The sequence below is a fragment of the Carcharhinus amblyrhynchos genome, chromosome 17 (genome assembly GCF_965287045.1).
Source record: "Carcharhinus amblyrhynchos chromosome 17, sCarAmb.v2.hapA, whole genome shotgun sequence".
NCBI classification, from domain to species: Eukaryota; Metazoa; Chordata; class Chondrichthyes; order Carcharhiniformes; family Carcharhinidae; genus Carcharhinus; species Carcharhinus amblyrhynchos.
Window position 1 is genome coordinate 6,312,059 of NC_137340.1, and position 23,116 is coordinate 6,335,174.

General features: G+C 49.1%; 1 protein-coding gene across 3 annotated transcripts in view; it reads right to left on the reverse strand.

Moving 5' to 3' along the window:
• The window catches only part of arid5b (AT-rich interaction domain 5B), a 154,172-nt gene that overhangs the window by 52,335 nt on the left and 78,721 nt on the right, over nt 1-23,116 (reverse strand). For all 3 annotated transcript variants that reach the window (XM_080205419.1, XM_080205420.1, XM_080205421.1), the window contains one exon: nt 1,378-1,496. In XM_080205419.1, coding sequence (XP_080061545.1) covers nt 1,378-1,496 — 119 coding nt within the window. The remainder of the gene's footprint in view (nt 1-1,377; nt 1,497-23,116) is intronic.

A 23,116-nucleotide genomic window follows, 5' to 3' on the forward strand; every position in this document is an offset into this window, starting at 1 on the left:
GCAATGCCAGGGACCCGGGTTCAATTCCCAGCTCGGGTCACTGTCTATGCCGAGTCTGCACATTCTCCCCGTGTCTGCGTGGGTTTCCTCCCACAGTCTGAAAGACGTGTTGGTTCGGTGCACTGGCCGTGCTAAATTCTCCCTCAGTGTCCCCAAACAGATGCCGGAGGTGTGGCGACGAGGGAATTTTCACAGTACTTCATTGCAGTGTTAATGTAAGCCTGCTTGTGTCGGTCATAAATAAACTTTAAACTTTTAAAACTTTAAGGAAATGCAGCAACTAATAGAACCGTAGAACTCTACAGTGTAGAAAGAGGCCCTTCGGCCCATCAAGTCTGCACCGAACACAATCCCACCCAGGCCCTACCCCCATTATCCCTACACATTATACCCACTAATCCCTCTAACCTAAGCATTTTTGGACACTCGGGGGCAATTTTACCATGGCCAACCAACCTAAACCCGCATATCTTTGGATAATGTGTGAACAGCAAGATCCCACACATGACAATGGTCTGATAATCTGGGGAATATTGATTTCGGACGAAGGTAACTCCCCACTCTTCCCCAAAGGGTTGTAATGGTATCTGTTCCTTCCACTGGAGATGGGAGAAGGGGATTCGCTCTAATGTGTCACCCAAATACAGCAACTTACTGCTTCTTGGCCTTTTGGCTAAGATCGAATGTCGGATCAAGCCCAAGATGGGGTGTAATGCCTTATCCTGTCAGCCTGGACTTCGTTTCTTTCTCTTGTGGAATTAGATTCAAGTTGAATTTGGTTTTTGGAGCAAGCGAGGAGATGGACTGGGGTCCACCTGCTCCACTCTGCGCACTGGTTCTATAACTTCAAGAACGGAGCGCAAAATTACTTTAAAATACAGAATTCTCCGGCCTCGCCCACAGCTGGGATTCTCCAGTCCCGCTGCAGAGAATGGAGATTTGGCAGTGGGGTGCGAACGGCTGGAGAATCTCAGCCAGCACCTCTGACAGAGTCAGCCTGGATGGCGCGCTGTAATGTCTGGCGCTAGAGCGGGCAGAAGCACCTTGGTTTAACATTTCATTCTGGGTACAGCGCCCACTGCGCTGGGGCATCGGCACAGACACTCTGCTCCAGTCCTCGAGAGTGGAACGCGAACACACAAACGTGTCCCAATCTGGGTGGGTCGATTTCATTGGCCGTGATAAATTGCCCCTTAGGGTCAGGGTAAATATGTGGGGTTACGGGTGGGATCGGTGCAGACTCGATGGGATTTGATGAACCATTGAGACCCAGGGGCTGCCCACCAGCCCCCAAGCTGGCAACGTGCTGCTTGCTCCCAACACTCAATAACCAGACATTAAAAAGTCTGCCCGAGATAACCAGTGAACCGGGCTTACTTTGGCATTGCTTTTCCCATCCGAGTCCTCGTTGCAGTCTCTCAAGCCATTGGCAGCTGGCGTGTCCCGCTTCTGGGCCGAGGGTTTCTTCTTGCGTGGCCGTCCCTTGAGGTTCGGAGCTGAAATCGGAAGAGCGGAGAACGATTTAACACGGCAACGCCAGGGAAGGGCGACTATTACCCAGCGGAAGTTCATGGCGAGTGCCGTCGGGCGCTGGGGGGGGGGAAGCGGTCACGACAATCCAACCAACCCCACACCGAAGAGCTGCCTTTGGAACGAGCTTCCTCAACGATGGCACCCGACTGGCCACGTCGCAAAATGAGCAGCCGGGCGCCCCCCCACCCCCCTCCCCGCATTCCCGGTGCGATTCCGCCATCCTTCCAACATTCCTCGGAGAACGCAGGAAGAGCAACGCGAGCGACAGCTCAGCAAGTCGCGAGTGTGTACACACTGTGCAGCTGCAACATTTCAACGCTATAAATAACTTCACTGCAAAACCTTTCACTAAGCACATTTTCTCCAGCTGCCATCGCAAAAGGGAGAGTTTGCACATCATCGACGTTTTGTTTGGCTTCCAAAAGAGGATTTCTTTCCACCACCCCCCCCAAACTTCTCTTGAATTCTCAAAATTCACATGCATCAAAAAAAAATGCTACGCTCGCAGTAATAACCCAATTCCTTCTTATAGTTCTGCCATTTCGCCTGGAATTAAACTCCCTAGATGAAGAAACTCAATCTCAGCAACACCACCTTTTAGACTCACTCGACAGTAAGAGATTTCGGCCGGTTTTATCCCTCTGCCGTCTGGGACCCTTGCTCACTCTGTGGCCTGTGCCCTGACCCCAAGATTTCGGGGGTTCAAGCCACCCCGGGACCCTGAGCTAACGGATCCGCCAAAAAAAGTGCAGCGGTAACTGCCGTGCCCTCATCACTGTGAGAGCCGCGGGTACGCGATGCGTTGAAAAGCTGCCCCGGTGCACGGAGTCGGTGCCACGTTAAGCGAGCCGCGGTTAATAACCGTGCCATTAAAACCTAGCGGCCTGCAAGTGTAAAGCTCCACATCGGACGGCCTCCTGCCCACTGAAATCACCGCTTTGGGCAGTCACGACGTGGAGATGCCAGCGTTGGGCAGGCAGAGAGAAATCCCAGTTTAAAGTCCAAACAGGTTTATTTGTAGCAAAAGCTGCAAGCTTTTGCTACAAATAAACCTGTTTGGACTTTAAACTGGTATTGTGGGGTTTCCATCTGATCAGTGGCAACTCAGCCTGAACAGTAGAGATCTCGGCGGCTAACTTTGACTGAGTGTGAAATCAGACCAATTATCTGCTGATTTCGATGGATTTGAAAAGGGGGAAGAGGGTGTAACAACAGGCAGATACACGACAACTCCAAAACTAAATTCACGCTGCCTTCCATATCCTGTTATAAAAAGCAGCTGGGATTTCAAAAGCAACACAACATAAGTAACAATTTCCACTTAATTACCGTACACTCGTTCAGTAACTGACGACTGATATAATGACAGGGTTCAGACACAAACTCTCAGGAGCAACGGTACTCGAGAAACTGTCTCCAAATCAAAAGAGTCATTGAAGTAGCAGCAAAATAAACCAAATCAACCTTAATGCGGTGTTGGAATTTTTTTTTAAACAAGTGTCATTTAGCTTGTATTTATACTTCCATCGAGAATAAAACAAACATGTAACAGTGAAGTGAGCTTTATCCTGCCCTTTGGAGTATTTACCATCTGCGGGAGTGTCCTGGGACAGTTTACATGCTGTTTATTAACTGGGTTTGAGTTTGTAGCCAAAACATACTAGTGACATATTAGTCTTTAATCAATTAGGCTTTGTTGTGAAAGGCTGCTTTCGAAACATTACCCTGTTCATTAGCAAAGGCTCCTCATGTTGCTGATTATTTAAAACGTTCATAACAAATGTAAAAGTAACCTTTAAATAGCACTGACAGAGGAAATGATTCAATTTGAGCTCATTCAGAAATATTACACAAACTGCAGCTCAGTTAAGAATGTCCAAAAATGGTTTGGATTTGGAATATTTTTTATAGCATTGTTGAAGAGTGATGACATTCTGTTCCAACTACAGCACATGTGAAGTCACTGCCCCACTCAGCACGCACACGGACACACCAGGACCAGGATCAGCGTGTGCACGCACTGACCCACAGGGACGCGCGCGCCCCACCCCCCCCCCCGACCGACAGAGACGCGCGCCCCCCCCCCCCCACCGGCCGGCAGAGACGCGCGCGCCCCCCCGACCGACAGAGACGCGCGCGCCCCCCCCCCGACCGACAGGGACGCGCGCGCCCCCCCCCCGACCGACAGGGACGCGCGCGCCCCCCCCCCCGACCGACAGGGACGCGCGCGCCCCCCCCCCGACCGACAGGGACGCGCGCCCCCCCCGACCGACAGAGACGCGCGCGCCCCCCCGACCGACAGAGACGCGCGCGCCCCCCCGACCGACAGAGACGCGCGCGCCCCCCCGACCGACAGAGACGCGCGCGCCCCCCCCGACCGACAGAGACGCGCGCGCCCCCCCGACCGACAGAGACGCGCGCGCCCCCCCGACCGACAGAGACGCGCGCGCCCCCCCCGACCGACAGAGACGCGCGCGCCCCCCCCGACCGACAGAGACGCGCGCGCCCCCCCCGACCGACAGAGACGCGCGCGCCCCCCCGACCGACAGAGACGCGCGCGCCCCCCCGACCGACAGAGACGCGCGCGCCCCCCCCGACCGACAGAGACGCGCGCGCCCCCCCGACCGACAGAGACGCGCGCGCCCCCCCGACCGACAGAGACGCGCGCGCCCCCCCGACCGACAGAGACACGCGCCCCCCCGACCGACAGAGACGCGCGCCCCCCCCCCCCCGACCGACAGGGACGCGCGCGCTGACAATGCAGTGAAGAAACACGGTACCAGTTCTATGTGACATGCCTATGAAATGCTGACCATTTCACTACATCATGAACTGTGCACTGGTATTTCTTAATTTAGTTTGTTTGAAACGAGTGTGGAATGTACTGGGTCAGCTGACTGCCTGAGTATAAAGATTACGTGAGTCACGTAACACTCTCGCCGCACAACGAATTCCTTACATCGTCCTGACTGGGTGACTATTTCAATGGAAAATATACACAAAAAGAAAGCACAGGATAAAGGTGTTCGGAGAGAGAAAGCACATTGTTACCCATTCTGCTTGCTTCACCCTGGGTCTAAGAGCCTGAGACATCAGCACAGCAGCAGCAGCAGCACTCGGCACTCTGCACCCTCTCTGCCAGCCTCATGCCCGACACACTCTAGCACACTGCCACTCGCCTGCTGCCCGGCCACCAGCTCCTCTCGATCCTGCCTCTGCTCAGAAAGGGACCATCAGAGCAGATCACCCACAAAACAAAAACACCACAGTAAAGGCACACTCTCCGGTGAGATGGGACTGCCCAGCGTGGAAACTGAGCACTGTTAGAGCTGTAAGTGCTGACGGGCTATTCGCTGTCAGCCTAACCCACCCCGTCCACAGCAACTAATGATCAGAGTTACTGCTCTCAGAGAGCTGGCAATCGGAAAAGGCAATCGGCTGCTGGAGAAAACCCACCCCACCCCCCTCACCCCACACACACACACACACACACACGCACACACACACACACACAGACAGACACACAGACACAGACAGAGACACAGACACAGACAGAGACACACACACACAGAGACACACACACACACACACAGACACACACACACAGACACACACACACAGACACACACACACAGACACACACACACAGACACACACACACAGACACACACACACAGACACACACACACAGACACACACACACACAGACACACACACACACAGACACACACACACACACAGAGACACACACACACAGAGACACACACACACAGAGACACACACACACAGAGACACACACACACACAAGCATACACACACACACAGACACAGAGACAGACACACACAGAGACACATACACACACAGGCACACACCAGAGACACATACACATGTATACATATACACATGCACAGACACTCATATACACATTCACACTCACATATACAGATTCTCATACACAAGCGCACATACATGTACAAACACACACATATACACAAACACACACACATACATAAAGACAGACAAAGACACACACACATATACACACAATGTGGCACTCCATGGAATTGCTGACTCGCACTTTTTTGCAGAAATTGGATATTAATGCGGTTCTCGCCCTCCTCACTGGCTCCTGGCTGATTTTATATGTATTTATATTTTGAGATGTATTGGTCTTTGTGAAACTAACAATAAACAAGTAGCCGCCCACGCGATCCCCACCCACCCAGGGTATCTGGGACAACACACACTGCGGGATTGCACCTGCCTGCGAGCCCCCTGTGGACAGGGACACGGGAGCAGGAGGCAGGAGGCCCATTACTGCCCCAAAATCACCAGCAAGACAACTGACACCCTCTCGCCAGCCCTCCCTCCACATCCACTCCGCCTCCCTCCCTCCACATCCACTCCGCCTCCCTCCCTCCCACATCCACTCCGCCTCTCTCCCTCCCACATCCACTCCGCCTCTCTCCCACATCCACTCCGCCTCCCTCCCACATCCACTCCGCCTCCCTCTCTCCCTCCCTCCCACATCCACTCCACCTGCCTCTCTCCCTCCCTCTTTCCCACATCCACTCTGCCCCTTCCCTCCATCCCTTGTTCACTCTACCCTCTCCCTCCATCCCTTGCTCACTCTACCCTCTCCCTCCATCCCTTGCTCACTCTTCCCCGTCCCTCCATCTCTCGCTCATTCTGCCTCCCTCCCGCCATCCCTCGCTCGCTCTGCCTCCCTCCCTCCATCTCCCACTCACTCTGCCCCGTCCCTCCATCCCTCGCTCATTCTGCCTCCCTCCCTCCATCCCTCCCTCACTCACACTGCCTCCATCCCTCACTCACTTTGCCTCCCTCCCTCCATCCCTCGCTCACTTTGCCTCCCTCCCTCGCTCACTCTGCCTCCCTCCCTCCATCCCACACTCACTTTGCCTCCCTCCCTCCATCCCTCGCTCACTTTGCCTCCCTCCCTCCATCCCTCGCTCACTCTGCCTCCATCCGTCACACACTCTGCCTCCCTCCTTCCATCCCTCGCTCACTTTGCCTCCCTCCCTCGCTCACTCTGCCTCCCTCCCTCCATCCCACACTCACTTTGCCTCCCTCCCTCCATCCCTCGCTCCCACACCCACTCTGTTTTTATGAGGAGAGTGTAGTCCCTCTGCTTTGTAACCCAGCCTGCTGGATTGCTGACTCGGGGAGAACTCGCTCCCAAGGCACGAGAGAGAAAAAAAAACTAAACACAAACACCTGCAACTCCGAATGGGAAAACAGACGATTGCGAAATGTACAGAAGCAGGTTGAGGTTTGTGAATGAACAAGGCACTCTCCTCCTAGTGTACCACTGACACCAGCAACTACAGGGACAGAACGAATGTCAAACACTTTTGCTAATTACGCTGCCTTTTTTTTTGGAGAAGTCAGGGTGAGATGGTGCAAGAATTACAAGCCGCCCTTTTCAATTGCTGTCTTAATCCGCAAAATTAAATCACAAGAAATTTACTGGGCTAATGCGCAATATCCCCTCATTGATACTGCTGTGTATAAAACCCTGCTTAAATAACAGGACGTGTAAAACAAATACTGCAGCAAGCTTAACAAAGGGCCAATCTGGAGCCTGACATAAATATACTCTTTAACTATTGGGTTTCAGAATGCCAGCAAAACAACTTCTTCATTACTGCAAACAATAATCCAATTTAGCATCACTGGAACATGAACCCATTCCTTCAGTTCTTATACTCCTTCCAGAACCCTTCTCACAGACCCAAAACATACCAAGGACAAACAGCTCAGACCAGTTTGCAACCAGCCTCCCTTCTGGGATCAGACATCCTGTCTCGTTATGCCAGTGGTTAGAGTAATAACACACGATAATTCTGGGATTCGGCAGTCCCGAAATAGCACCACATTTCACAGGCACCATTTTATTATTAGCGCTGTTTGCGAATATCCTCTCTTAATCTGAAACTATTTACCATCAGCCTAGGCTAAGTGGATGGCTGATTGCCCTCTATTGTGTGTGTCAAGTGTTGAACGCCTTCATTGTAGAATCATACAGCGCAGATAGAGGCCATTCAGCCCTTCATAACCATGCTAGCCCCTTAAATTACATTCAGACAAAGAAAAAGGGGGCAAGAGGAGGGGGAACGGCCCGAAGAGAAACAAAAAGTACAAAGGAAACTTAAGACACGTCAAATCAAAATGTGATTGTCGGGGTCTACAATGCACCTCAGCCCCTGCGGTGCCCAACGGGCACGGAAGGTTTTTTACCAGGTGACGCAATCTTGATCGCAACAACTACTGGGCAGGATTTTCCAGCCAAGCTTGTCCCCCAACACCAGGAAATCCCACCCGAGGTCAGCAGACCTTTCCATGGTCCGCCCCCGACCCGCTCTGATTCCCGTACTAGGCCGGATGGGAAAATTTGCCCCACGCTGTAAAAAATATTTCCCCGCTCCTCCCTCACGCTTCAACCTATTATCTTCAAACTCTCCCTTATGGTTACCGACCCCTCCCCCGCCACTTTACTCTACTGCACGATTTCGAACACCTCCATTAAATTTTCCCTGGACCTTCCTCGCCCCAGAATAACCATGGGGGTCCCCGGTCTCTCTGAGGGCTGAACTCCCTCAGCCCTGCCACTGTTTTAATCAATGCCCAAACCGCCTGTGAATGCTCTAAGCTCAGTCCTGCACCCTTTTCCCTTTAAACTCCTCATCCCATACCCTCAAACAGGCTGTCGCCGGACTGCTGTTTGTGGGAGCTTGCTGTGCGCTAACTGGCTGTTAGGTTTCCCTACGTTACAACAGCAATCACATGTGAAAAGTACTTTGCTGGATGTCCCATGGCATCGCACAAACGCAAACACTCTTGTCTCTGAATTGTCATAATGGACTAGTCAATCTCAGTACTCACAAATACAGGCAAAGTGACGGGAGGCTATGTGAGGGGGGTGGGGGGGCTCATGTCTAACCTACTGAAGTAGCAACACACGATAAGAGAACTCAATGCTCATACTCAGAATAAGTTCACAGGCTTTTCACACTAGCTGTTGTTTAATTTTAATTGATTTGGCCTCATCTAAAATCACTTAATTGATGACGGGATACCAGACTGGGTTCAGCAATCAACCCAAGAACCCAGAATTATAGAACCCAAAAGTGCAGGAGGTCATTTCGCCCAACAGCAATCCCACCCCTACCCTATCCCCAATGTATTTACCTTGCCAGTCCCTCTGATGCCAAGGGGCAATTTAGCACGGCCAATCCATCCAACCTGCACGTCTTTGGACAGTGGGAGGAAACTGGAGCACCCAGACGAAACCCACGTAGACACGGGGAGAACGTGCAGACTCCGCACAGATAGTCACCCAAGGCCAGAATTGAACCCGGGTCCCTGGCGCTGTGAGGCAGCGGAGGGAGTGCAGAGGAAGTTTACTAGGCTGATGCCGGAGTTGAGGGGGTTGAGCTATGAGGAGAGGCTGAATAAACTAGGCTTGTACTCGTTAGAGTTTAGAAGAATGAGGGGAGATCTCATTGAGACATATAAGATGATGAATGGGATGGATAGGATAGACGTGGAGAGACTCTTCCCGCTCAGAAAGGATAGTAGGACTAGGGGGCACAGCCTCAAGATAAAGGGGGGGGCGGTTTAGAACGGAGTTGAGGAGGGTGGTGAATCTCTGGAATTCTCTGCCCGCTGAAGTGGTGGAGGCTGCCTCGCTAAATATTTTTAAGATGCGGGTTGATGGGTTTTTGATAAGCGAGGGGATTAAGGGTTATGGGGAGAGGGCAGGAATGTGGAACTGAGCCACGACAGATCAGCCATGATCTTATTGAATGGCAGGGCAGGCTCGAAGGGCTAGTTGGCCTACTCCTGCTCCTATTTCTTATGTTCTTATGTTCTTACAAGTAACAGTGTTGAGAAAAAGACCTCTAAAGATTTCAGAAGGTTGCATTTACAAAAGCGTGCTTACAACAGCCAATTCTTTCAACCCAGCAAACCCAGCCTTGCTGAAGAAACCAGCCAACATTCAGTGTGGGAAATTTGTGCATTTTACCCAATAGCTGGAGGGAATGGAGTTCAGGAAAATCTAGGAAGGACAAACTAAACACTTGGATCTGCGAGATTTAAGCGGCGATTTACAAATAGAGAACATAAGTCACTGTAAGGAGGCCATTCGGCCCATCAAGTACAGAATGCAACTGGGGACAAACACAATAAAGGTGAGGATGTACCAAATCAGCAACCTGCATTTACATAGCACCATTCATTAAAACATCCCAACGTGGAAATCAGCACATAAGAAGATATTATAAAAATTGTTTGAAAGTTTAGTCAAAAAGCAGTAGATTCTAAGGTACAAGGGGGCAAGAGAGGAGGAAAATGGAGGCAATTCCAGAGCTTGGGGTCTTCATCGCTGAAGACACAGCCACCAACGGCAAGTGATGGGAAGAGCTGGAGGGACTCAGGGTTGGAAGGGGCAATGCAGGTAGAAAGGGGAGAGATCAGGGAGAAACTGGAGCTAAAGTAGGTCAGTGAGTACAGGGTTGGGTGGTTGAGCTGGGGTTTGGACTGTGAGGTTAGGAAAAGGCCCTGGATAAGCTGGCTTCCCCCGTCTGAACAAGTGGCAACCAGATTCAGCAAATGTTAACTGAAAACTGTATTCATTTTGAACTGAATTGAAGGTGGTCTCATCCACCCTCGGGTTATCTCAGAGCGCTTTACCACCGAGCGGGATCTGGAATCGCAGTTAAGTCGGCCAAGCACACATGGCGAGGTGTCACACACAAGGAACACACTCAGTCTGAATGGGACAAGGGAGAAGCACTGCTCAGGAGGTGAAGTCCTCCTTCAAACAACACCATAGCATCTTTCACACTTCCCCGAAAGGATAGCCCAGTACCGCAACTGTGTGTCAATCAAGGCGCTGTGCGGAGTGGGGGTGCAGGGTGGGGGGGAGGGATCTGAACCCACGACCTTCAGTCTCAGAGGTGCACAAAAGGTCGCAGCTTTTGTTCGGTCTATCAGAGTTAATAGCTCAGGGATCCAGCCACCTTTTGCTGGCACGGGACTGTGCTGAGGTCCCTTTTGACAGCTGTCGCTACTCAAGCTCCAGTTTTTACAAGTTGGGCAGTCAAATTCACCGATGTTGGGCTTGGAGCAGGGAAGGAACGCTGGAAGAGAAGTGTCGATCGAAGACTTGGCGCTGAGCTGGTGTAGCTGCCCCACTGGCAACAGGGAAGTCAGCCTCGTAATTAGATATTTTTTAATTTGTTCATAGGCGTTGTGACTGGGCCAATATTACCCATCCCTGCGGACATGTAGGAGTCAATCACATTGCTGTGGGTCTGGAGTCACATGTAGGCCAGACCGGGAAAGGATGGCAGATTTCCTCCCCTAAAAGGACATGAGTGAACCAGATGGGTTTTTACAACAATGGTTTCATGATCACTGTTAGACTTAGATTTTTACTGAATTCAAATTTCACCATCTGCCTTGGTGGGATTTGAACCTGGATATCGGAAGGGAGGATTGGATGGCTGGTTTCATCACATGAGACTCCACCTCATGCCCAATCAAACAGCACTAATTTTCACTCTCCCAACTCAAGTTTAGACAAGGGAATTAAGGGTTATGGGGAGAGGGCGGGAAAGTGGAACTGACCCACTTCAGACCAGCCATGATCTTGTTGAATGGCGGGGCAGGCTCGAAGGGCTAGATGGCCTACTCCTGCTCCTATTTCTTATGTTCTTAAATTTCTGCCTCTGAAACAGAAAGGACAGTTGGAGGATATCCACAGGAGCTGTGGCAGCTGGCTCTTTCTCATACTGAGGGGAAGGATTCAACAGAAGGAACAGTGGATTCTCCAGGGGTTGGTACTGGGCCCCTGATATGTTAATGGCCCAGACCTGAGTGTACAGGTGATACAAGAGGACACAGAGCGGCTGGTGGAATGGGCAGAATGAAATCAAGGCAGGGAAGTGTGAAGGGATGTATTTTGGTTAGAAGAACGAGGAGAGTCAACATAAAATACAGGCCTGAGGCTACACGAGGAAAACCCTTCCACGCAATGAGTAGGCTGCACTGCCTGATTGGCTGCAGCAGATTTGATCGTTTCAAAAAGGGAATTGGATAAATCGTCCAAGGAGAATAAAATTGAAAGGACTTGGGGCGGCACGGTAGCACAGTGGTGAGCACTGCTGCTTCACAGCTCCACGGTCCTGGGTTCGATTCCCGGCTCGGGCCACTGTCTGCGTGGAGTTTGCACATTCTCCTCGTGTCAGCGTGGGTTTCCTCCCACAGTCCAAAGACGTGCGGGTTAGGTTGATCGGCCGTGCTAAGAAATTGCCCCTTAGTGTCCAGGTTAGAGGGATTAGTGGGTGTAATATGGAGGGATACGGGGGGGTAGGGCCTGGGTGGGATTGTGTTCGGTGCAGACTCGATGGGCCGAAGGGCCTCTTTGTGCACTGTAGGGTTTCTATGATCTATGACTTGAGGAAAGTAGGGGCTAACTGGATTGCTCTTCAGAAGGGCTGGCGCAGACTCGATGGGCCGAACGGCCAGTTCCTGTGCTGTATTGTCGAGAAGATACAATTTGCAGGAGGAAGGAGACCTGGAGCTACCTGTACGCAAGCTGTTAAAGGTGGTAGGGCAGATTGAGAAAGATGACCAGATCAGATCCTGGGATTTGTAACTGGGTGCAAAACCCAAGCAGGTTCTCGTAAATTTTTTTTTACACAACATTGGGCCGGGTTCAGAACTGAGTCCTTCCAAACGAATAAAGTATTCAAAGGAAATAGGGAAGGTAATTGCTTCGAATGCCGTGATTGTTCTCCAGAGTTGCTTCCAGCCATGCTCCAGAGATTAGTCTTCACTGCCGGGAAGGTCCAATCCAAGTCCTGAAGCGTTGACAACACTCTGGAAAAAAGAAAGCGCGTGCTGAGCGCTGGCCTCCGCATAGAGGTCGTGACTCATTCTTAACGCATGTAATCTAACGTCAAATCATGACTTCAACTCAAAATTGTAATGACATTGGCTGCAGAGATGTTGTCATGTACAACAAATCTGGAGTTAATTTTGGAAGAAGATTTCCGAGACTCCATTTCCCATCCGTTAGCTCATAATTGGCCACACGAGGCCCCAATATGAAAAGATAGGCCTGTATTATGACTAAGCTGCCGTGTTCGAGTCAATAGCTTCATTTTATATCAAATAGTCCGCATACCTCAGCGTGCAATACGATTAAGTGAGCTGCAGCTGCTGTCTTGTGGTTTTCATGGAACATTTATTGTTTAATTTCTCACTGAAATCCACTTATAACCATAAGAAGGTCCCAGGGAGGGAGGGAGTGAAGGAATCAGTTTTGTTTTCCAGAGTTTTGAGAGACTAAATCAGACGGACTTTCCAGCACCTGTACTTTCACTAGCCGAACGTTTGGTGCATCCTGGGGCAGACAGTAAATTTAAGAAGGATTTTTAATTGGTAATGGGTTATGAGGAGAAGGCAGGAAAATAGGAACGAGGAGCCTATCAGCCATGATCAAACAGTGGAGCAGATTCGATGGGCCAAATGGCCTAATTCTTACGAAATTATGAGTGAGGCATTACAAAGAACAACCCAGCACGGGAAAGGCATTGTTAAAGGTGCCTTCATGTTAACCCCAATTGTACAGTGGCACAGTGGTTAGCGCTGCTGCCTCACCTCCCCAGGGACCAGGGTTCAATTCCAGCCTCAGGGGGCTGGCCATGTGGAGTTTGCATGCTGTCCCCATGTCTGGGTGCTCAGGTTTCCTCCGACAGTCCAAAGACGTACAGGTTAGGCGGATTTGCCATGATGAATTGTCCCTTGGTGTCAGAGGGACTAGCTAGGGTAAATACATGGGGTTACGGGGTTAGGATTGTTGTTGATCCAGGCTGGATGGGCTGAATGGCCTCCTTCTGTGCTATGATCCGATCAGAGTTCTCCTCAGCGTCCGGGCCAATATTTAATCAGCATCAAGACAAATGTCCCAGTAACTGAGCTCACTGCTGTTTGATCGAGTTTGCTGTGCCCAAATGTTGTCTTTCTTCCTTTAAAACAGTGACCATTCTTTGAAATTTGTTCCTCTGTTGTAAAGTATTTTGGGACTTCCTGAGGTATCGAAAGATGTGACGTACGAACGAACATCCTTCTTCAAAAAAAAATGTTCAACCACTCAACGTCCACAAAGGCCGTGGTGTAGTGGTATTGTCGCTGGACTGGTGATCCAGAGTCATGGTCTGTGGGGACCTGGGTTCGAATCCCGCCACGGCAGATGGTGGAATTTGAATTCAGTAAAAAATCTGGAATCAAAAATCTACTGATGACCATGAAACCGTTGTCGATTGTCATAAAAACCCATCTGGTTCACTGGTGCCCTTTAGGGAAGGAAATCTGCCATCCTTACCTGGTCTGGCCTACATGCGACTCCAGAGCCACAGCAATGTGGTTGACTCTTAACTACCCTCAGGGATGGGCAATAAATGCCAGCCTAGCCAGCGATGCCCACAGCCCGTGAACGAATAAAAAAAATCTGTGGTGAAGTATCTTTATTGCCTTAGTGGTTTGTTTAAGCTACTGCAACCCTCCCAATTCCTTTCACCCCCCCCCTATAATATTAACCACATTAGATTCCCATTCTACCACTTTTTCCTTTGCCATCCACACCACCCATTCCACACCACCCACCACCTCACTCTAAACATTGCATTTCTCTACTCGCACGTATGTGCATGTGCAGTTACTGGTTCATCTGCACTGGAACAACGCAAGAAATAGGAGCCAGAGAAGACCATTCGGCCCCTCCACCCTCCTCTCCCATTCAATCAGATCACAGCTCAACTTGAACACGACCACACTTTCCTGCCACATCCCTCAACCTCCTGGCTTCCAAAAAATCTACTGTTCTCGGCTCTGAATCCACTCAATGGCTGAGTATAAAGCCCTCTATTGCAGTGAATTCCAAAGATCCAAAACTTTCAAGCAAAGAAATTTCTCACCTCCGTTCTAAATGGCCAACTCCATATTGTGGAGTCACCTTCCAGGGCCAGGGAAACAGCCTCGTAGGATCCTCCCTTGCTTCGGCCTTTCAGAATCTTACAGTCGAACATTTATTAAAGTTTATTTATCAGTGTTACAAGGGGGCTTACATTAACATAGTAATGAAGTTAGTGTGAAAATGCCCTAGTCGCCACACTCCGGCACCTGTTCAGGTACACTGAGGGAGAATTTAGCCTGGTCAATGCACCTAACCAGCGCGCCTTTCAGAAACCAGAGGAAACCCACACAGACACGGGGAGAATGTACAAACTCCGCACAGTGACCCAAGCAGGGAATCAAACCCGGGTCCCTGGCGTGGTGAGACAGCAGCGCTGACTGCAGTGCTACTCCCAGTCATGATAACGAACAAGAAAGATGGATAAAAGAAAGGAAGCATTCAGAAAAGAGATCAAGTACTGAAAGTGGACAGCACCAAGGCAGGTCAAAGGGAGCGAGGCGCCACGGCCAGGGGAAAGATCTACATTATCGCAGCTTGTGTTCTGCAAAGCTCTCAGTTGCCCTCTAGTGTCAGCCTTCCACCTCACGTACCCAAAAGACAAATAAGTGGAGCTTTATTCAAGTGTTACGTCATCTAAATTGTCCGTCCCTGCCTCAGGTATTTACACATTGAGAAAAGAACTGTCTGTAGAGTCCACTCGTAATCATTAACAAAACAAAAGGATAATTTCCCTAGTAACCGATAAACAAATATTCATATTAATTTTAACAGGACAAAGCGATATTGCTTGAACAAAGGTCACTCTGGGTTTGGAAAGAGGGCCAGTTAAAAAAAACATGATTCTAGTCTTTAACCAGCTTGGGATAGTTAAAAAGCGACTTGCTTTTACAAACACTGCGCCTGTGGCTTCACTCAGTTACAGTTCTAAGGCCTTTCCCTCAATTACTGTATCAAAAGCTCTTGTATTGACCCTGGAAACCTCTTGACCCTTACCCCCAACTAAATCAGCAGAAGCAAAATAGGCAGAAATAATGAAAATGCCAAAATCATTTTGGGGAGAGGCCAGATTAATGAGCTGGCTCGCTGAACCAGAGTACAATTACTATTTCTTGCTAATCCTCACATTTTTCAACAAAGCGAAAAAGAATCAAACAAAACGACTCACGTTGCTTTTTCTTTTCCTTCCCCCAAATCAGGAAAGAACTTCCACCTCGCTCTCCATCCTCCCTCCTTTTGAAGACACTCCTAATTCCACCCGAAAATACAGACTGCAAACTTCAAAGCTCGCAACAGATAGATGCTGCAGTGGGGGAGGCAGTTCATGCATCACTAATACTTTACGCAGCAAGACACAAAACACTGACCTCAGAGAAATTTCACCAACAGGTTGGCAACTCGTACTGGAGCTCGTAAATGCAATTTACACCAAGGACAAAGGGAAGTTTAAAGTGCATTCAAAATACACCACACCTTTTTCATACATATATATAAAAAAAACTAAAACCCAGCAGTTTTTGAAAGTGATATTACACCAAATTATTCCACTTGAAGAACCACCGTTGGCAATGATTATCGAGTGTGTGGTACAAAAAGCAACAAATGACTTATATACACTGGCTTACTGGAAAATAAACTATCTGCTGACATCAGCACTCTGTGGGTGATCTGCTCTGATGTAAGTCAAGTGGTGTATTTTCCAGTAAACCGCTGCTTTCTGCATCAACAAATGGACACCGGCCTACTTTCTAACTTGGCTCGCACAGAAACGGAGCAGAGTTCCCAACATCACGTCACAAATGTGGCAGGAGTCAAGATTTTACGTCACAACATTCAGGGGAACTCAAGGCAGGATTTTTATGGCCTCGCTCATCACAAAACTGTAAAAGCCCACCCCAAGCTCAACCTTCCCATGCTCCGTCCCTCACCCGCTCCGATTCCCATGGCAGGCGGGCTAGTGAATTCCCGGCCTCCGTGTTTTCCGAACTGTATTCCTTCAAAAGTCAAAGCATCCCATCCTCAAAGAATCAAAGGAGACGTGTTCATCTTTTACAGAAGGCTGGGATTTCCGATGCAAGTGAACTGTTCAGAGTTCATAGAGTCCTACAGTGCAGAAGGAGGCCATTCAGCCCATCGAGCCTGTGCTGATGATAATCCCACCCGATCCCCAGAACCCACACATTTACCTGCAAATCCCTTGACTAAGGGGCAATTTTAGCATGGCCAGTCAACCTAACCCGCACACCTGTGGACTGTGGGAGGAAACCGGAGCACCCGGAGGAAACCCACGCAGACATGGGGAGAATGTGCAAACTCCACACAATCAACCAGGTCCAGAATTGAACCTGGGTCCTGGCTGCTGTGAGACAGCAGCGCTAACCGCTGTGCCAAAGCGCCATCCAGTTTGATTTAAATCAATTCTACTCAAGCGGAGGAGCCCCAGATAACATTCATTATTTAAACTCGCATCTGCAAACAGCTTCTTACAATGTTTCGGCTGGCATTACCTGGATTAGACGGGCTGAACGCCCGCTAGCAAGCACGTACGGCAAACGGGGTCAAAGCTCCATTACGATTACAGCCTGCTGATTGTAATAGGCGCCCGATTGAACCAAGGCAGCCCATCGACAACGCGAGTCGAGAAACCTCAGGGCTTCAAGAGACTTCCCCTCTGTTTCGGCAATGGACTCGACAGATGTGATATCACAACTGGAATCTCACAAGGAGGAAGGATTATCAAGCTCCCTCACGTCACAGATAAGCGATGTTACAGAGTAGGGGAATGCCTGTGAGTTCTTGTTTAAGCAGCAGTGCGATGACATTAACGCAAGCACTTACTGTTCCTTGCCCTTTTTTTCGGCTCCGTTCAATTGGATTGGGCAGACCAATCACACTGTTGACTCAGTTAAGTATCTAACACTTGAGCTAACATTTGCTTGCAAAAACTTCGGTTTTAACTCACAGAAAGTAAAATACCAGATGCCGTGATTAATATCTTTTCAAATAGGTTTCAGGTTACACGTCAGGAATTCAGCCGCTGAGCTATCTTGGAAAAAAAAACGCGAAAAGGAGAATTTTTGCACTGACCCTACATTAGGGTCACAACAACTAATTTATTGCAATCTACTTTAAACCTTGCAGCTGAGGGCCAGATGCGATGAACTAGCAACAGCAACACAGGGCTCTATTTAATTCCACCACTCTTAAACCTCAACAGGGCCCTGTACAGCGTTCGAGGTTGCTAAACTTATCATGTTTGATTTTTCAGCTCATGGATTCGTTTCTTTAAACGAGTGATCACAAACAGAATTTTACCCCTGATCAAGTTGCGTTTGGGTCCAATCACAGCCACCTTCTCTGGAAAGTCCAGTCCGTACTGAAGAACAAAGAATCAAACACAGCTATATCTGAGGGCCAACTAATTTCACAGGAGGATATGTTCGTTCTCGGTCTGTGGGACATCACCGGCAAAAGCACGCACGCATTCTTTATAAAATTTGCAAAAGTACAAATGTTCTATGTTCTATTTAGGTTAGAGGGTCATTAGGTTGGTTCCAATGGTCGGCACAACATTGAGGGTCGAAGGGCCTGTACTGAGCTGTAATGTTCTACATTCCAAAACATTTCAAATTGAACATTACAGAAAGTGCAATAAAATCCAGCTTGAAGGTGTCACAGTATAGTTTCAATACTCTTGATATTTCCACATCAGGCTTACAGCGCAAGGGAGGTTCAACACTTCCTAGTCACTTGGCAGACTGAGGCTAAAAGGCCTTGGACTGACGCCATTTGCACCTCCGCTGCCCCAAGCTTTAGTGCAACCTGGGCCAGTCTGCAATGCCTGGCTAATAACAGCTCCTGGCAGACCAAAGAACATCTTTTACTGGGTTGGTGATCTTCCAGCCGCGGTTGACGTTTATCTCTGCGTGAATCCCTGGAAACAGCCTGTAGAGCTCAGAGTCCTGCGTCCTCAGGGAGACCTGCAACAAAAACCATTGCCGCACTTTCCGGGCCTTCTTTGTGAAGGCCCATTTCACAAGGGGGTGGTTGATGGTTTCCCAAACACCACCCCCCCAATCTTCCCCCTCCCCCTGCAGTTCCCTCGAGGGCAAGAGTGAGTGAGATTCCACAAATGCGGAATGGATCGGATGGAGAGGGGCTTTGTTCGTCACCAAACTACATCCTGGTGCGAAAGTTCAGGCGATGAGGCATTCTGCAAAACCAGTCCACTCAGGGAACCATCTGACAGGATCGGTCATCTCCTTTTCCCACGAAAAGGCCAGGCGCTGACCACCGGCTTGTGGTCAAAGGTGTTTCTCTGCATAGGCTTGTCCACGAGGGATCGGTGGCACGGCCCAAGCGAATGAGACGTTCCACAGAGATGTCTTTGTCCACTCAAGGTGGTGGGTGACTGGGTGGCTTGTGGGGCTAATGCTAATGACAGTCAAAAGTCAACCACATTAAATGGGGACTGAAGCCAATTCCCACAAGGATGACGGACGTTTCCTTCCTAAAATCCAGTATTAGTGAACTAGTCGGGTTTTTGCGACAGTTTCACGATCACTTTAACACCAACGGCCTCCCAATCCAAGCATCTGGATAGCTAATCCCGACTCACCATCTGAATGTTGGGTGTAGGCTGTGTCAGTCATTCCCAAGCTCACAGCGTCCTGCTCATCGCTGTATGTTGGGAGCTGTGATCTCGTTGTAACGAGAGCCGTAAAAAAAACTCATTTACTTCACAGCATCAGTGTGAAGTGGCAAAAAGCACAGGCTGTCTGAACCAAACTGGACGATGGAGTCTCTCGGATTGTGATCAGAAGCTGATATTTGGTTTGATTTGATTTATTATCGTCACAGGTATTGGGATACGGCGAAAAGTGTTGTTTCTCTCACATTATACCGACAAATCATACTGTTCATAGAGAAGGAAAGGAGAGTGTGCAGAATGTGTTACAGTTTTAGCTAGGGTGTAGAGAAAGATCAACTTAATGCAAGGTAGGTCCATTCAAAAGCTCGATGGCACCAGGGAGGAAGCTGTTCTCGAGTCGGTTGGTACGTGACCTCAGACTTTTGTATCTTTTTCCCAATGGAAGAAGGTGGAAGAGACAATGTCCGGGATTAAGTAAGGTAAATCTGATTCACTTTTCAATTGTCACTGGGAGAAAGTCTGACTGCTTAGTGCAGTGTTTGGGGTGTTAACCTCAAACCCACGAAGACTGTGGAAAAGTCCGGAACATCAGTAATCAACATTCAACGGAGAACTCGGAGCGTCAACTCCAACTGGGCTTAAAGCAGAACAGTAAAGCTCTGCTTACCCCCTCGCTGCCACCACCCCACATCTTTCCAGCAGGCCCCAGGGGCGAGGTGTGGATGGGGAGGGGGTGGGGGAGGGGAGGGGGGGAGACGGGGAGAGGGGGTCTGGCCACCTCCGGTCACAGAAACCTAGCTCCTGCCAGGAACACGCTAACCCGTCGCACCGCAACCAGAGAAAGCACGGGGCGGTGACAAGACCAACCTGACATCCTGTTCAAAGGTGCCCCGAGCGATCCAACAGGCTAGGACAAATGTGTGGGACCCAAGAAATTACCTTTTTTAATGCAGTTATTTTGTACTAAACAAACGGCGCAACCAAAGGAAAGGTAAGTGAGCCTGAGAGGAGGGAGGGGAAAAAAAAATATTCCCAAGGCCACATTTACAGGGTTTGTTTAAAGTAACATGCAAACTCTCCACCGGACCTTGTGTTAACTCACCCAAGTCTGGCTGTGCTGTTCTAATCTTGGAGCATATGTTGTGCTAAAAGGTGATGCAACAATGCTAGTACTGCTGGCATTCTGAGTACAGTTAATGTAAGCACTGTTAAAACTGAAATATGAGATCATATACAGAGAAACGGGGGAAAAAACCCCCACTAGATGTATAATTAGAAAAAGCAGAATACTCATTTTCGAAGTAATTATGGAAATACTTCAAAAACACACAGAATCCTTTGTAATGTATTTCGCTTGGCTGGAATCCCAAGTTTAACTTGATGCTGCGAAGGCTAAATATCTTTGGAGTGTAAGCTTTCCTTCAAGTCTGTACAACTTTGTAGCGAGACTATAATTAAATACAATTCGAAGATTACTTATATAGCAAAAAAAGATTGCAGCGCAGTTTGAGTAACTCCTCCCATCCCCTTCTTGTTTTCTCGATTAAACAATTTACAAAGGCAGCCGTCAAGGCTGGAGTATTTAGTTTCAGTTTGAACTGGGCCTGGCTACAGTATCTGTTTCTCCAGGTTGGAGAACAATCTTCAATAAATCATCGAAAGAGAGAGAGAGAGGCATTCAAAGTGTCACAAAATAGTCACTCTGAGCTGACTCAAATTGCCCTTAATAACACAGTTTAGACTCAAAATAGTCAAGACCTTCAGAGTGGCCGTGTTTAAAAAAGGACTGGTGAGTTTAGCTAAAGAAAAAAGGAGTCAAGCTGACAGTCTGTAACACCACACAGGGTCAGTAAACAAGTCACAAATGTTTTATTTTGCAGAAGTTGGTTGCCTCGGAATCTCGCCCTCCCCACCCCCAATCTGGAACAAATCACTTGCCTTCCACCATCTGAGCAGGAAACCCTGGACCTTCTCCCACATCAGATACACTGAATAAATGTCACTAATCACATTGCCTCAAATTTGTGTTTTTTTCCCCCCCCAACAACACAGAACGCAGGGCACAAAGTTACACATGATTCAGATGTTATTTCAGTCTGGTATGATCAAGTGGTAAGAGATACCAGGGAATGACCTTGGAGTGGCGATGTGGTGGGTGGGTGGAGGGGTAATAACAGTGGCAATATTAAGAAGCAGACCAGAAGCAATGGTGATAAACGTGGTTACTAGAAAGAAAACGCGAATAACATTCTTAATTAATTCACAGCATGAAATATTTTACTGCATTCCTAGCCGACCACATCACGTAACCAGGACCCAAAGCTTGGAGAAAGTGGGATATAATCCCCTTCCAGTTAGCGAGCAGTAGTCTCCATTTATATTGCCTTCTGTCAAGGTCCTGCTGGTTACAGATACCACATTAATCACACAAGGAGGAGAGGGATCCTGTACAGGCTGGACTCAACTTCATTTAGTTTTTGCTTTTTTTTAGAAAAAAGTTTAAATAGAATTTTTATTGCAAGCGACGTTTGTTCCCTCGAGCCACACTGGCTCCAATCTCCCATTAAAAGTTACATTTCAGCCGGCCACTGAATTCTTGCCTGCACTTGCACCGTCTACAAGGAAGAGATTTCTTTTCCAAGCTCCCATCCGTTTATCAGGAATATGGTCCAGCTGACTTTGCCTGCACTTAACGGGAATATCGGGAGGTGAACCTTTCTAAGAATAATTGACAATCTAAACCCCACACCCGTCAAATGAATAACTTTAACCAATTGTATTTTGCTGCAGACATCCCAGATTGCAAAAGGTTTCATCGGTACAATGTTACGACAGCCTTGAAGGTATTGCTGAAGCTCACTGTGAGCTGTGTATGGCTCAGCTGGTCGCTCTTATCAGCAAGTTATATATATAGAATCATAGAACCCTACAGTGCAGAAAGAGGCCCTTCGGCCCATCGAGTCTGCACCAAACACAATCCCACCCAGGCCCTCCCCCAATATTATACCCACTAATCCCTCTAACCTACACATCCCTGGACACTAAGGGGCAATTTCTTAGCATGGCCAATCAACCTAACCCGCACATCTTTGGACTGTGGGAGGAAACCGGGGCACCCGGAGGAAACCCACGCAGACACGAGGAGAATGTACAAACTCCACACAGACAGTGACCCGAGCCAGGAATCGAACCCAGGACCCTGGAGCTGTGAAGCAGCAGTGCTAACCCACTGTGCTACCGTGCCGCCCAGTTGTGGGGGTTCATTTCAAAACGCCAGAGAGACACAGCGGCTGGATGTTTACCGCTCCACTCGCCAATCGGAATGGGCGAGGGGCGGACAACAGATGTTGACCTCAGGCAGGATTTTATGATTGGGTCGAGCCAGGCCGGAAAATCCCGCCCACAATCTGGGCTATCACTCCATCTGCAGTACTGAGGGATGCAGCACTGTCAAAGGTGCCATCTTGCGGTTAAAATGCTAAACAGTCTCAGGTGGATTAAATGGATCCATGGCGCTGGTTTGGAGGAGCGTGGGTGTTGGCCCCGGTGTCCTGGCCCACATTTATCACTCGAACAACATCACCACAGCAGATTATCTTTTTTTTTATTAGTGTCACAAGTAGGCTTATATTAACACTGCAATGAAGTTACTGTGAAAATCCCCTAGTCACCACACTCTGACGCCTGTTCTGGTACACTGAGGGAGAATTTAGCATGGCCAATGCACCTAACCAGCACGTCTTTTGGACTGCGGGAGGAAACTGGAGCACCCGGAGGAAACCCACGCAGACACGGGGAGAACGTGCAGACTCCACACAGACAGTGACCCGAGCCGGGAATCAAACCCGAATCCCTGGCCAGTGCTTTTCTTGCTTTAAAAGAGTCACTTCACTTCCAAAGTATGTCACTGGTTGAAAAGCATTCGGGG